Source organism: Lontra canadensis, unplaced genomic scaffold, assembly GCF_010015895.1.
Source record: "Lontra canadensis isolate GAN:19392208 unplaced genomic scaffold, GSC_riverotter_1.0 scaffold18, whole genome shotgun sequence".
Classification (NCBI taxonomy): domain Eukaryota; kingdom Metazoa; phylum Chordata; class Mammalia; order Carnivora; family Mustelidae; genus Lontra; species Lontra canadensis.
In genome coordinates this window covers 12581174-12595436 of record NW_022631012.1, presented here as the reverse complement: position 1 = coordinate 12595436, position 14263 = coordinate 12581174, and the positions used below count along the sequence as shown (strand labels likewise).

General features: G+C 42.1%; 1 protein-coding gene across 1 annotated transcript in view; it reads right to left on the bottom strand.

Annotated features, from left to right (window-relative positions):
* Nucleotides 1-322: 322 nt before the first annotated feature.
* Nucleotides 323-14263, bottom strand: part of MPP4 (membrane palmitoylated protein 4) — a 35505-nt gene continuing 21564 nt past the window's right edge. The window contains exons 14-22 of the mRNA XM_032860068.1: nt 14080-14100; nt 12215-12229; nt 10830-10871; nt 8831-9001; nt 7214-7294; nt 4532-4625; nt 4052-4160; nt 2770-2904; nt 323-514 (exon numbers count right to left, since the gene is read on the bottom strand). Coding sequence (XP_032715959.1) covers nt 323-514; nt 2770-2904; nt 4052-4160; nt 4532-4625; nt 7214-7294; nt 8831-9001; nt 10830-10871; nt 12215-12229; nt 14080-14100 — 860 coding nt within the window. The remainder of the gene's footprint in view (nt 515-2769; nt 2905-4051; nt 4161-4531; nt 4626-7213; nt 7295-8830; nt 9002-10829; nt 10872-12214; nt 12230-14079; nt 14101-14263) is intronic.

Here is a 14263-nt window from a genome sequence, read left to right as displayed (position 1 = left end):
TCTCTTATCTGAATTGTACAAAGACCATACAAAATCTATAAAAGGTTTTCATACTCAGTGGCTTAACATTATTTGAATTCTTATCATTGCTACATATGAAGAAAAGGAAAACATTTTTTTTCCTGAAAGCCAAGAAGGTAACTCTATATGTATACAATGCAATTTTGTTTTTCAAATAAGATTAATTAATAAATTGCACCACGTTTACATCTGCATATGCTATAATGGGGCAAATACTACTGTTTTAGATTGCAGCTATTACTCCGGAGCTCTGTAGTAGATGAATATTGTTAAAACTCCAGCATTAAGCAGGAGGCCTTCCTTAAGACTCAGTATCTGAGGAAACCCATGTTGCTGGTACCCACTGAGGCTCCTCCTGAGCCTTCTGAATGGCAGACACCAACTGGGCACATGCATCTTGCAAGTGGTCATTCACAATCACGTGATCAAAAAATTGGCCAAACTGTGCTTCCATTTTTTGGGCTAAATCCTCCATCTCTTGTAGATCTTCATCCTTTATGAGAGGTAGAAAAATATGGATAGCACAGACTTAATGAGATAAATAGAAATGATGCACAATTTGTTTTGCTGTTACATTGAGTTGTGAAGCTATTGATAAAAACACTTAGGTCAAATAAATGTCTTCTATTCTAAACCACAAAATTTATGTTTTCTATCTTTAGCCTTACTTAATGTTTCCCTGGTCAAGGTTTTGCAAAACAAAGAAATGGTAGCCAGAACAATCCCCTCAACTTCCCATTTGGACTTAAATTATCTTATTCTATTATCTAAACACTCGAAGCTTTCAAACTGTATAAAACAAAACAAAACCAAAAAAAGGAAAGAAAAAGGAAAAAAATTATCAGTTGAATATAAAACTTATACATACATTTCAAAGATGGACTTTTATAAGGTAAAATAACAGTTCCTGAAATTAAATACTGGTAAGAATGGCATTATTTTGCCACTTTCAACATGAGTATGGTATGATCTGGTTCTATTGAATTAGATATACCCTAATTGTCCTTTGCTTCATGATGACATGACCTAATTCACCTTTAATATTGTCTATTTCCACTATTATGAAATGCTCATTTAATGAAGGTCAGCTGACCTTCATTTGGCACTATGCATTAAACTCATTGCTGTTATTTTCTTATTTGTCCACAACAATTAAAATAGTACAACTTGTTGCCTGTACAATCATAAACACATATACAAATGCAGGCACTGAAATGTTGTGACAGTACTCCTTTATAAGATGACCATACTTGTGACCCAGAAACAATTTTATTTTGTTAATTTGTTTAGATCACCATAAAAATGAGAACACAATTGTAAATGCTCGTAATATTCAGAGAATATATCCATGGACTCCACTATCTGAAATGCAAACTAAAGAATCAGACTTTCATAGAGTAATCACAAGAAGTATGAAGATAGAATTAACAACAAGGGATTATATAAATATACCTCAGCATCACATGTATTAAATTGGAAACAATGCAGATTAACATGGACCCTATGCAAGGAAGACATGCAAATTTTTGATGCATAAACATTTGTGATGTTTAATTTCAGTTTTATAAGATGAAAAAGTTCTAGAGATCTGTTTCACAATGTAAACATACTTAACACTACTGAACTGTACAGTTAAAAATGGTTAGGACCGGGGGGAGCCTAGGTGGCTCAAGTGGTAAGTGTCTGCCTTCGGCTCAGGTCATGATCCCAGGGTCCTGAGATTGAGCCCCACATCAGGATCTCTGCTCAGTGGGAAGCCTGCTTCTCCCTCTCCTACTCCCCCTGCTTGTGTGTGTGTGTTCTCTCTCTCTCTCTGTTAAATAAATAAAATCTTTTAAAAAAGAATGGTTAGGATGGTAATTTTTGTGTTTTATGTGTTTTTTAACATATATACACACACATACACAAATAAGTGTAGTATCTTTATCTAAGTGATGGTTATCTGGGTGCAGGCACACATAAAAATTCATTCAGCTGTTACATGTAAGATTTGTACATCTTGCTGAATATTTATGATGATTTAAAATAGTTAAGGTGGATTTAATTTTTAAAAAATTGGAAACTATTCTAGGAAGAATTCACTGATTAATCCCACCTGTCATAGGCCCTATATAATTTCCATCATCATTAATACATGTTTGCATTTAGAAATACATTTTATACAGATACCTCACATTACAGATAAGATATATTCACTACAGAATTTTTAAAAAGATCTTATTTGTTTATTTATTTATTTCTTTATTTGAGCGAGAGTATGCACAAGCAGGGAGAGGGGCAAAGGGAGAGGGAAAAGCAAATTCCCTGCTCAGCAGGGAATGGGGTGGGGGCTCCATCCTAGGACCCAGATCATGACCTGAGTTGAACACAGACACTTAATCGACTGAGCTACCCAGGCTCCCCCTTCACTTTTTTAAAGTAAATTCTCAAACTTTTTCATACAGTACATAATAAAACGTGTCAATCTTATGCACACCCAATTTCCATGTGGTTTTGCAAACTGTGGTTGGAGTTCTTTTTTTTCTTAAGCTAGACAAGAAAAAAGAAAAAAATAAGAGCAGCATCATAGCACTTATTAAACTTTATTTAATATCTACAAATCATGTCCAGTAAAATGGGTACATCATAAGGGCATTTTTAATTAGAAACAAAAATCATACTCCTTAACATAGGGATGTTGTAGAAACAATACAGTGAGTTTTTACTAGGAAAAAAAAAGTACATTGATCTATTTCTTCTGTATCTTACCTTGAACTTCATGTCCACAAAGTAGTCTGTAATGATCTTGGCATTTTTCCGAGATTGCTTCATACAGCTCATGCTAGATGGCTTTATAAATATGACATAGGGCTTCAGTTCCTGGGTTCGAGCTAATTGAATACCCTACTCAGAAAAATTAAGTGCACATTTAAAAATAGAAGTCTTAAGCTATTAGAGTTAACACGAAGGTTCTCAAAATTTCTAAGAACAGAAATCAGCAATTATTTTTAGCTAATTTATTTTTATTTATTCTCCTTTGCCCCCAAGTCCTCAAATCTAAAAATAAGTATTTTAATAATTGAGAGGGTTCTAGAATCAAAATTAAGTTTAAACTGGCTCTTCCTCTTACTAGTCATGACACCTTAATGAAATCTGAGAATGGGATTCTATACATAATTTCATGGCATAAAGACAAAGACAAACTCTAAAGGTGGATCAGTTCTGTTTCACTCTCACTTCCCTTTCCTCTTGTTATTATGTTATATTGGATACTACCGACACCTTCACACTGACCACCAGCCTTGATCCAAGGAAGAACAACTGTCTTGTCCCCTGATTCTCTTTAGTGCATGTGGTATATTTTTAAATGAGTACAAAAAACCCCAAAATACAAGGATCAAGAAAATGGAGCCTACACATTATGTACTCTTTTTTTTTTTAAAGACTTTATTTATTTATTTGACAGACAGAGATCACAAGTAGGCAGAGAGGCAGGCAGGCAGAGAGAGAGAAAGGGAAGCAGGTTCCCGCTGAGCAGAAAGCCCGATGTGGGGCTTAATCCCAGGACCCTGAGATCATGACCTGAGCCAAAGGCAGAGGCTTTAACCCACTGAGCCACCCAGGCGCCCCCATTGTATACTCTTTATCTTAACACGCTCACGTCTGCCCCATCCCACATATGGTCTCATAGAGGTAGCTGTAGACGCAACCACATAGGAACCTCCCCTCCTGGTGTCAGGCAACATCTTTTTCCCCCTGCCAATGTCCTTGATTCCTTTGCGATCAAGGTCAAAGCAGGATTCTAACTTTTTTATAGCCACCAGCTCAGTTTTCTTTTGGTATGTGAGAAGCAAGACTTCTTTCCTAACTAAAGACAAAATATTGGCAAAATGTTCCCTCACATATGATCCTAGCCCTTAGATATGGTAAGTGGTCTTATCCCTAAAAGACTAACAAAATAAAATGTCTCAACCTCAACCTACAGCATGTGCACAAAACGCATGACATTCATTACCTTGGGCAGATGGGAAACGCTCCACCACAGACATACCTGGGGCTCTAAGTCCATGACACAGATCTTTCCCTCATCAAGGACTGTTTGAACAGCGTCCACACTGGTGCCATACAGGTGGCCTTTGTACTCACCATGCTCGAGCATCCTGCAAGGGTGCCACAAGGAAAACAAGAACTCTTTCTACCAGTAAAATATTACTAGTAGTAACATAGGATATAAATACGTGGACTTTACTAGCACAAGAAGAATGAGTGGAAAATCAACAGGAGAAAAAAAAATATTAGGAGATCTAGGACTTAACTCTTTCTCCAAGTCTCTAAAATTTGCAATTCAATTCTGGTCCCACTCCAAACCCAATGAGTTAGTGTATAAGTGTATCGGTTTACATTTCCTTGCTTACTCTTCAGAAACAAAAGGAATTATCCTGGGAGCTTTGGATAACGCATAAAAATAGTGGATCTCTTTTGAAGGTAAAATAACCAAAGGGGAGAACCAGATTCTGAACGTCTAGCTTACCTGTGACTATACACGAGGCTTTCAAATACTTCTTTTGACACATAGTGATACTCACGTCCATCCATTTCATAACTCTTTTTGGAGCGAGTGGTATCTATCAAAATATGGAATTTTTAAAAGAGCTTTAGAATCTACAAAATGTTTTGATTTAGTACCAATATGCATTTAGATAAAGATGTCCAATCAATATAAATAAATGAATACATAAACAGATAAATAAAATGCTGGAACCAAAAAGAGCGATCCTGAATTGGTGATAAGAAAGAAGTTCTCACCTCAAAACCAGTTAATCTAGGGGCACCTGGGTGGCTCAGTGGGTTAAAGCCTGTGGCCTTCAGCTCTGGTCATGATCCCAGGGTCCTGGAATCGAGCCCCGCATCGGGCTCTCTGCTCAGTGGAGAGCCTGCTTCCTCCTCCCTCTCTCTGCCTGCCTCTCTGCCTACTTGTGATCTCTGTCAAATAAATAAAATCTTTAGAAAAAAAAAATCAGTTCATCTAGAAACCTTTTTTAAGTGCTCATAGTGTGGACATGAACGTGTCAGGTGTTAAGCCAGGTGGGAAGGCCCTAAGGGGTACCGGCTCTTACTTCAAAGCAGGCATGAGTCGATGATGTGTGAGGCCTAAAGGCCCCAGCACAAAAGATATCTTCTGTGTAGCAAATGCATGTCCCAAGATCCCGTTTCATTTGTCACACACGTAGCCAGATGAAACATTATTTTCCAAAGTTTACTAATAAATAACTGAAGATTTTAGAGAGTCACTAACTTGCTTGTGCATACAGACTAATGAAAAGCAAAGTTGCAAACAAGAACCTAGCTGTTCTGACTCCTCCTAGACTAGTATTTTCTGCTACACCAGATTGTCTCTGATTTGAAATGGAGAGACCCCATGACAGTCTGCAGTCTTGCCCCAATGTATTGATGGCTCAGTGAGATGGTGATTAATTTGGGGGGATCTCCAGAAGGGAAAGATTGGTGGAGACTGAATTCAGTCTTATTCTTTTTATTATATATTCCCCAACTTAAATAGTACTTGGTACAGAAACAGGAGCTCACTGAGTAACTAAAAGTGATGCATTATCTGCTCACCTATTTATTCAACTGATGTGTACCGACTCCTTCTGTTCCAGATATGTTCAGTTCTTAGAACACAAAGATGAGCAAAACACAGTTCCAACCCAGTGTCCTATGTATATTGCAAAGCTGGTAGTCCCTTCATCTGCATTACCACAATTTCTCCATGTTCATTGAAAAAATGGTGTCTTTGCATTTGCCAAAGTTTAAGAATGAAATATATGAACACGTGATAATACCAGCGCATGGGAATGACCAAGTAGGAGTTGGAATAGGCCCTAAATGATGAAAGACGTTATGAACATTCAAGAGGCTCAAAAGGCAAATGTCATCTGAGGGTGACCACCATCCTTTGTGCCACCATCATTTGTGCCACAAAACACAGTCTCAAAGTAATCATAAATTTATTATATTTATATATTTAATATAACTTATATTAACTTATATATATATTATATTACATATAATATATATAAGTCATATAACATATATATGTTATATATAATATAATATAATATATAACTTAATATATAAGTTATATAATATAACTTATATTATATATTATAAATAACAAATAAAAATGGAATGAAATTCCATTCCCGTGTAATAATCAAAATTTTGAATTTCATTCCTAATTTGGGCTTCTCCTCCTCCCCACATCTGGCTCTGACTTGCTACGTCCACAAAAGTTGCAGTCAGAAAAGCGAGAAGTCAGGAAAGGAAGTAGGATTCACTTCTTCCCTTCCCTTTCATTGCCTTTCTACTGTTCCTCCCCAGTTTTATGTCTGTCCAAGGCTAGAGTGCAGAGAGGAGAGGAAAGAGCAGGAAAATGATGCTGATGCTGATGCCGGATACTACAGGTTTCTTTTAGACTTGGCAGACATGTAAATGTAGCTCTGCTCTCCTGGAGGACGCATGGGTTATTCTGCAAACCCTACCACCACCGCCACCACCACCGAGTATCTCAAATCCATCTTTATTCCAGCTCGTCATTTCTGAGTTCTAAAAGGGCAGCAACTTCCCAAACCACAGCCCCTGGCCACTCTAAATTCTTCAGATTTTCCAAGTATAATTCTGACACCAGTCTTCTGTGTCCCCTAAACTGCAGGGAACAACACTAAGCTTTCTGTTCGTTTCTCTAAGTTCCTCTCTGGAACTGAAGTGAAGGGAAAGCACCCACATGCACTTGCTCTTTCCTGGTATGATCACACTTACAGTTAACATAAAATTACCTCTGCATATATTAAAATTTTAAAAGATAAGATAGGGCATTTAAAGAGCCAAGCACAGTGCCCTGAAGATAGTAAGTACTATTATGACTTAGCTATTATTAACCAAATATTGTTAGTTTTCCCGAAGGTCATCTATATGATTGTTAAGAAATGGAAGAGACAGTCACCTTTTAAAAGCCTCGCCAGCAAATGGCCATGAATCAACTCCTTCTATTTAAATAAATATAGTTCAAAATATTGTATAAGGACTATCCCTTGTGTCTTTTATTTTTACAACAAAGATGGTATGGCATAGTTAAAATGAGATCAGTGCATCTGCAGAGGCAAAGACAGTTTGACCAAAACATGAACCGCTAGGAAAGAAAAGGCACACGTACGCGGCACAGCACTCTGGAAATGCTCAGGATTAAGTTCAATAAGTTGTCTTCTCAGTTCATTGACTCCAACCCCAGAAGGTCCTAAACACAAAAAGCCACATACAGAAATCATTAGATGTGGATAAATATAATTGTGTGGTGACATCATCATTTCAGTTCTTCTACTGAAGACATCTGAGAACAAATGTTTTTCAGGAAATTATATCTCTTTTCACAAACGGAAACAATTCTGGAAAGCTCTTGAGAATTTTCCTGGGGACCCAGGGAGTAACCCACACGTCTTCCACATCCCAGAAATCAGCTGGGGAGTTACAGGAACCCGTCACCCCAGCGAAGTAATCTAATGTTAGGAGAATTGCCTGGCCTCGTTTCACATAATCTGAGACAATCTACCTTTCCCGACAAACGAAGTGTTTATCACATCACAACCCAGAAATCAGCCCCTCGAATTACCGGTTCTGAGCGTCAGCACCCGGTGTCTAACTCGAGTCAGGGCTGAATTCAAGCAGTTACATAGGATCCGTGCTTAGGCTTAATGCTCTTCCTTTGCCATATTGAAATGTTAAACTTTTTTTTTTTTTTAAGATGTATTTATTTATTTCAGAGAGAGAGAGAGATGGAGAGAGCACGAGGGGAAGAGGCGGGGTGGGGGGGGTGGAGAATCTTAGGCAGACTCCATGCCCAGTGGGGAACCTGACGCCGGGCTCCATCTCACAACTTTGAGATCAGGACCCGAGCTGAAACCAAGAGTGGGGGTCTTACCCCACTGTGCCACCCAGGCGCCCCAGAATGTTCATCATAAGCTCTAGCATTTTCCGTTTGCACAGAGCCCTGCCCATTCTGCAGCCGGGGCTGGCTCCAAGGCGCGCTGTTCTGCTCCACAGGGGCCTCCCTCGGTCACAGTTGGAGCATGCGCAGACACGCACAAGACCTGCCTTAACTACTGCGGCAGGCCCGGCTCGGCGGAGCTCGCGCTCGCGAAAGCAGGTGCCCGCAGCACTGTACTTGGCCTGCTCCGCGGCGCCAGAGACACAGGCCAGAAGACTCCAAACACTGCTCTACAGAAGGTGATTACAAACGTCGTAGGGAAATAGATCTTAAAGATTCTTGTTTCTGATACAGACTGATAATACAGTCTAGGGGACTACTCACCTACGCTTATAAAGTGAACTCTAAACAGGTTTTAAAGGGGCCCCCGGGTGGCTCAGTGGGTTAAAGCCTCTGCCTTTGGCTCAGGTCATGATCTCAGGGTCCTGGGATAGAGCCCCGTCCCTGCTCAGCGGGGAGCCTGCTTCCCCCTCTGCCTCCTTGCCTACTTGTGATCTCTGTCAAATAAATAAATAAAATCTTAAAAAAAAAAAAAAAAAAAAGACAAGCTTCACATAATACAGCCTGTTATTACGCCGGTACACATGCACCGGGCATACGACGTTCCTCTGTCGTCCATAAAAGCGTGGGACCACGGTTTTATTTATAAACACATACATAGAAAACAGGTTTTTTTTTTTTTTTAAGGTGTTTATATGGGAGTCGCTAAAGAATGCTGCTGTTGCCACCACTCCCAAGGCCACACTGCCGTGTCGAGAAGGAGACGCGCCTCTGCGGGCAGGGACGTACCGACCAGCACGACGAGGCGGTGCTGCTCCGACGGGCGGCGCTGGTACCGGACCACCTCCTCGTAGGGGGCGCCGGGCGCGGGGAGGCCGCCGCCCGCACCGCCCAGCCCGGCGCGCAGCTGGCCCAGGTGCGACTTGCGGCGACAAAGGCGCATGCTGCGGCGGAAGCCAGCTGCGAGGGTGGGAAGGCACGGGACGTCACGTGCAGCCAGGAGACAGCACGTCCCCCCCGCACGCCTGACGGAGCCTTCGGGGGCTGCCGTGGGCGAGTGCGACCGAGCTTCCTCGCGGCCGTCTGAAGGCGGAAAGGAAGACGCGCGAAGGAAGAAGAGCAGGACGCACCCCCCCGCACCCCCGCCCCACCGTGTTGCGTCGGCGGCACCCATTGCCCACCGGATGCGCCGGGTGCTGGGCCCCCCGGGGGCCGATCCCCTCAAACCCGTTTCCTCCTGGTTTACATTTCATGGAGGAGGAGAGAGGAAAGTAAACACATCAATAAAAATAAGTGCTTAGAAAGGTCCGGGGATAGAGAGCGATGGCGGTGCTTCCTCAGGCAGGTGGTTCAAGCAAAGTGTGTGTGAAAAGCTGACGTTGAGCGGGCGGGAGAGTGAAGCCCTGGAGCCAGGTGAGGAGGCGTCTGGGGGAAAAGCGACCCAGGCTAAGGGAACAGCAAGTGCTAAGGTGCAGAGAAAAGAGGGCTCCAGGAATGAGGGGGAAGCACAAGGAGGCCCGAGCGGGGCAGGGTGGTGAGCAGGAGGGAGAATGGTAGGAAATGGGGCTGGAGAGGAAGCAGGGGAGGTGGCCGCGGGCTCCAGCCCGGTGTTGGATTGTGGTTCAAGTGGACTGAGAAGTCACTGGGTGGTGGAGAAATGGGTGTGACATGGTTTATGTTTCTGAAGAAGTCCTCTGTTGCTGTTCCCAGTCCTTCCCTGAGGTAGAGCTCGGGACTCTTTGTGTATATAAACACACACACACACACACACACACACACACACACGTGCACTATATCTATCTATATATGTCAAACACCATGAGTTCACACCAATACCTACAATGCCAACTCAACACCACAGGATCCATTCCAGCCACCTGTCCCCACCCTCGCCGCATGTGTAACTCCTTTCTCTAACACTGAGAAACCTAATTGTCCTCAGTACATTTACTTACTGTATTGGTCACGAGCACCTGTGCAGGATGAGGGACGAGTGACGTTGCCAACCTAGCAGAAAGTATCAGAGCCCACGCGAGTTGAGGACGCCATCTTTGTAGAGGCTGCGAGGTGTCAGAGCCCAAGTGATGGCCACAGTCCTCCTCACCTTGCTCTGGCCCTGACAACCTGTACCAGTCAACAACGTTCCCCGCACAAACACTCTCCTCACATAGTTCGGTGATGCCCCTCCCCAGGCTGCTGCTTCTCCACCTTTGTGTACACCTGCTCCTTTGGCCTACCTAATGGCATTGGGGCTGAGTTATTCCAAAGAGATGCAGAAAAGTGGCTTCATGGGTTTTTTTTGTTTTGTTTTGTTTTTAAAGCTCTCTCAATGATTCCAATGTATATTCAGGCCTGAGGAACCAACATTTCACTTTACAGACCCTGCTGTCTCTTGGAGGAGGCTCAGCATGGGTATGCGTGAGCCTTTAAATGGGCCCTTCAGAAAGTTCTGCCCAGTTGACAGAAATGTGGCCATTAAAACCAAGTTTAGTAGTCAGAGAATGGGTCTCTTTTGAGTAAAATAAGTATGTCATGGAACAGTCTGGAAGAGAACCAAAGATTGGTAATGAATAATTAAGACATATCCAGTGGAAAACAGATGAATTGTAATGAATGATCAACACAGCAGAATATTGATCCAAAAAAGGAGTTGGAGGATAGAGGGAAAGCAGAACAAAGAACAAGTCTGGAAATGTTCATTGGCAAAAGAAGCTTTCAGAAGAGTCAAGAAGGTATGAATAAAACTTGACAAGTGACAATGACTGGCCTCTTATTAATCATTACCTACCGATAAAGAACTTCTGACCAGAGCCAACAAATTCCTCCTTGTCTGGAACACAGAGAATGGCCCGAACAGAATATGTGAAGGAGAAGGAGAAGTTTACTTAGAACAGGGGCATGAAATTATCTTCAGATCTGCAAGTGACACATTTCAGTAGAAGTCAGCACAGCTGAATTCACCTTGAATGGCTTCTTGCCATTTTCCAGTCTCTCATATGCACCAAACTATGTGAAAACTCTTCAGAATTTTACCAAAACACTGAATATATTCTGTCAAGTACAATTGAAACAAAAAGCTATTTTACACTGGTTTAAAGTGACAAGAAAGATACTGAGTCACAGAAAAACAAATAAAAATTAGGTATACATTGTTAAACAGGCCCAAAGAATACTGTCTTAAAGAGGGGAACAGGTAAACTGGCTTTGGCTTCAACTGTAGAAATGGTGTTCTGCAGGACCTATAATTAGTCCTTTTGTTAAAGATGGGCTTTTATTTTCTCCCTGACAAAATGGTTTATTCTGTACAAAATTAGTATTTGCTCTATAGTTGCCAATTGTTTCTGACTGTCCAGGAATCTGAGGGACAAGGGTGAGGAACACTGATCCCAGGGGCACTGAAGCACCTAGAACTTATTTAAACTCCACCTCTGCTTCTACTGGGGTCTCAGAAAAATTCTTAAAACTCCAGGAAAAAAAAAAAAAGCTGTTATAAAAATGCCATTTTCAAATTACTTTTTACAAATATATGTTCCTTTTCACTTATGCAACTCTGTTCTGATCATGGAAATATATAAAGAGCCATTGTCTGTAGAATGAATTAATATATACAACCTTTTCTTCTTAACTTTTTAAAAAACATATCTTAAAATACAAAGAAAACACACCAATATCAATCCCATCGTCTGATAAGTAAGCACATTTTTCTAACTGAAATATGTCAGTAAGTTTTTTTTTTTAGATTTTTTTTTCTTTTTCAATTTTTTATTTAAATTCTACTTAGCTAACATATCGTGTAACATTGGTTTCAGGAGCAGAATTTAGTGATTTATCCTTACATATACACCCAGTTCTCAACACAACAAGTACACTCCTTGATACCCATCCCCCATTTAACCCATCCCCCCACCCATCTCCCCTCCAGCAACCCTCCGTTTGTTCTCTGTAGTTAAGAGTCTCTTACGGAAGTGCTCAATTAAGGATATATTCATAGCTTAACTACTTTCATTGTTCATTTTTAAATATTTTTCTATGAAATTGAATATCTCACCACTAATTTCACCCTTAAAATATATTATCTTAAAATGTATCCTGTCATGCACGCACATTGAAGCACTGCAAGATCTTAACTATAGCTCCAGGTGGCTTGTCCAGGACATGAAAACAAACAATTACCTTCTGAAAGCTCCTCTGATATTTGCATGAGTGAAGAAACAGGAAAAAGTTAAGCCTTTGAGAAGGTCAAGTTGGCCAGCCAATAAAGACCAACACAAAAGCGAGGCATTCAGGTCACCCCTAGAGCAGGCTGTAACTCAGGTCGGCCTGGGAAGGTGAATGAGCGACATACAGCTGGGGACTGGGGACTCATTGGACCAACTGCGCTGCTCAGGGAACAATAACTTTTTCTGCAACTTACCTCCATTCTCCCCGAGGGCTTTTTGTCTGGGGAGACTTCTCTTTACTGGTCAGCACAAAATAGGGCTTGGGAGAGAGAAATTACAGGAAGGCAACTGCTGTGAGCCTCCTCTCTCCTCTCCCAGAGGCCAGACACAGTCCTGTGAAGTGGCCCTCAGGCAGGGACTACAGCAGCCTCTGGCCTGAGCATCCTCCTTCTTTACCTCTCACTGGGTCCAGTGACACACAGCCTTCTCCAGCTGGCCCACTGGAGACAGGGGGAACTGAACACAAAGCATTTTCTAGATGTCTTAAAACACCCATCTTCTCTATTGCTTTGTTTTTGTTGTTGTTGTTGTTGTTGTTTTAAATTTATTTATTTGACAGAGAGAGAGATCATAAGTAGGCAGAGAGGCAGGCAGAGAGAGGGGGGAGCAGGCTCCCTGCTGAGCAGAGAGCCCGATGCGGGGCTCGATCCCAGGACCCTGAGATCATGACCTGAGCCGAAGGCAGACACTTAATGACTGAGCCACCCAGGCACCCCTATTGCTTTGTTTTTAATGGCATTCCTAATTAGACTATATCAACAGCCCCTGGAAAAATGCGAGGAGGTCACAGGGTACCACATTCAGAGAAGAGTTGAGCCCCAAACCAAAGAGACGGAAGGACCCACTGAGAGCTCTAAGTAACAGAATTAAGCATCATGAATAAATATCAAGAGATACTTACTTAGGAAACCTGCCAGGTGGGGGCTCATTGTTCCTTAAATGACCTCCTCAGTGAGTTGGGTTCAGAAGGTACAGGGGCATTCTCAATCTTTTGACTAAGAGGGGTCCGGAAGGGGCACCGCCCAGTAACTAAGGGGGGCTGCACGCGTTCCTCTGCAGTGATTAGAGCCATGGCTGCGGAATGCCCATCCAGAGCGAGAGGCCGAGCAATGCTAGCTGTGCTCGTGTACCGCTTATATCCTAAGCACTTTACTTGTATAAGTTATTTTTCCTGCTTTAGACGTGGGGCAGAGGGGTGAAGTGAAGGAGGACCCACAAGAAATGAGTAACAGAGCGGGATTCTACTGGGACAGCCTGGCTCCAGTCCCTGGCTTTACCCACTCCCCCGGACCGCCTCTCTGTCCACGGACACCACAAATACCTCTGGGCCTCAGCCACGGTGTTCGTGTGTAGACTGTCTTCCAGAAAAATGAGGAGTTGAACATAGCGCAAAGGAGGACTATGATCCAGAGGCAATAAAAATTAAGCCAGTCCCGAACACGGAGCCACCTGTCCAGTGGAATCTGCTTCTCCCTCTCCTGCTGCTGCTCCCCCTGCCTGTACTCCCTCCCTCCCTCTCTCTCTCTCTGACAAATAAACAGACCAACTATCTAACTAAAAACGGGGAATTTAGAATCAACGTAAGTGGGAAGTTATCTGGTTATGTGCATACTTCCCAGCTCCATCTGTCCATCCCACAGAGCCCCCAAGTGTCCCTCATAAGAAGCACCAATGAGGGCGAAGCATATAATATCTCACAACCATACTGTTGAGATGTTTAAACAATCATCATATGATGTCCCTAAATGTGGGTTTAAATATACCAAAATGTAGAACAGACTCTTAAAAATCAAAACCAAAGACTCATTTTTTACTTACCGGATTCAAATGTTTCTTCATCTATGGTTTCCCATGGAGAAAAAAAACACCAAAAGTGTGATTATAGTACTATCTGTACTGAGTCTATATTTTAATAGTCTAATTCCCCAACCCTATGCTTCTGCAGACACACCAGCTTCTTGAAATTCTTTCCTAAATCAAGGCCAAGTCTATGGGGTCTCTC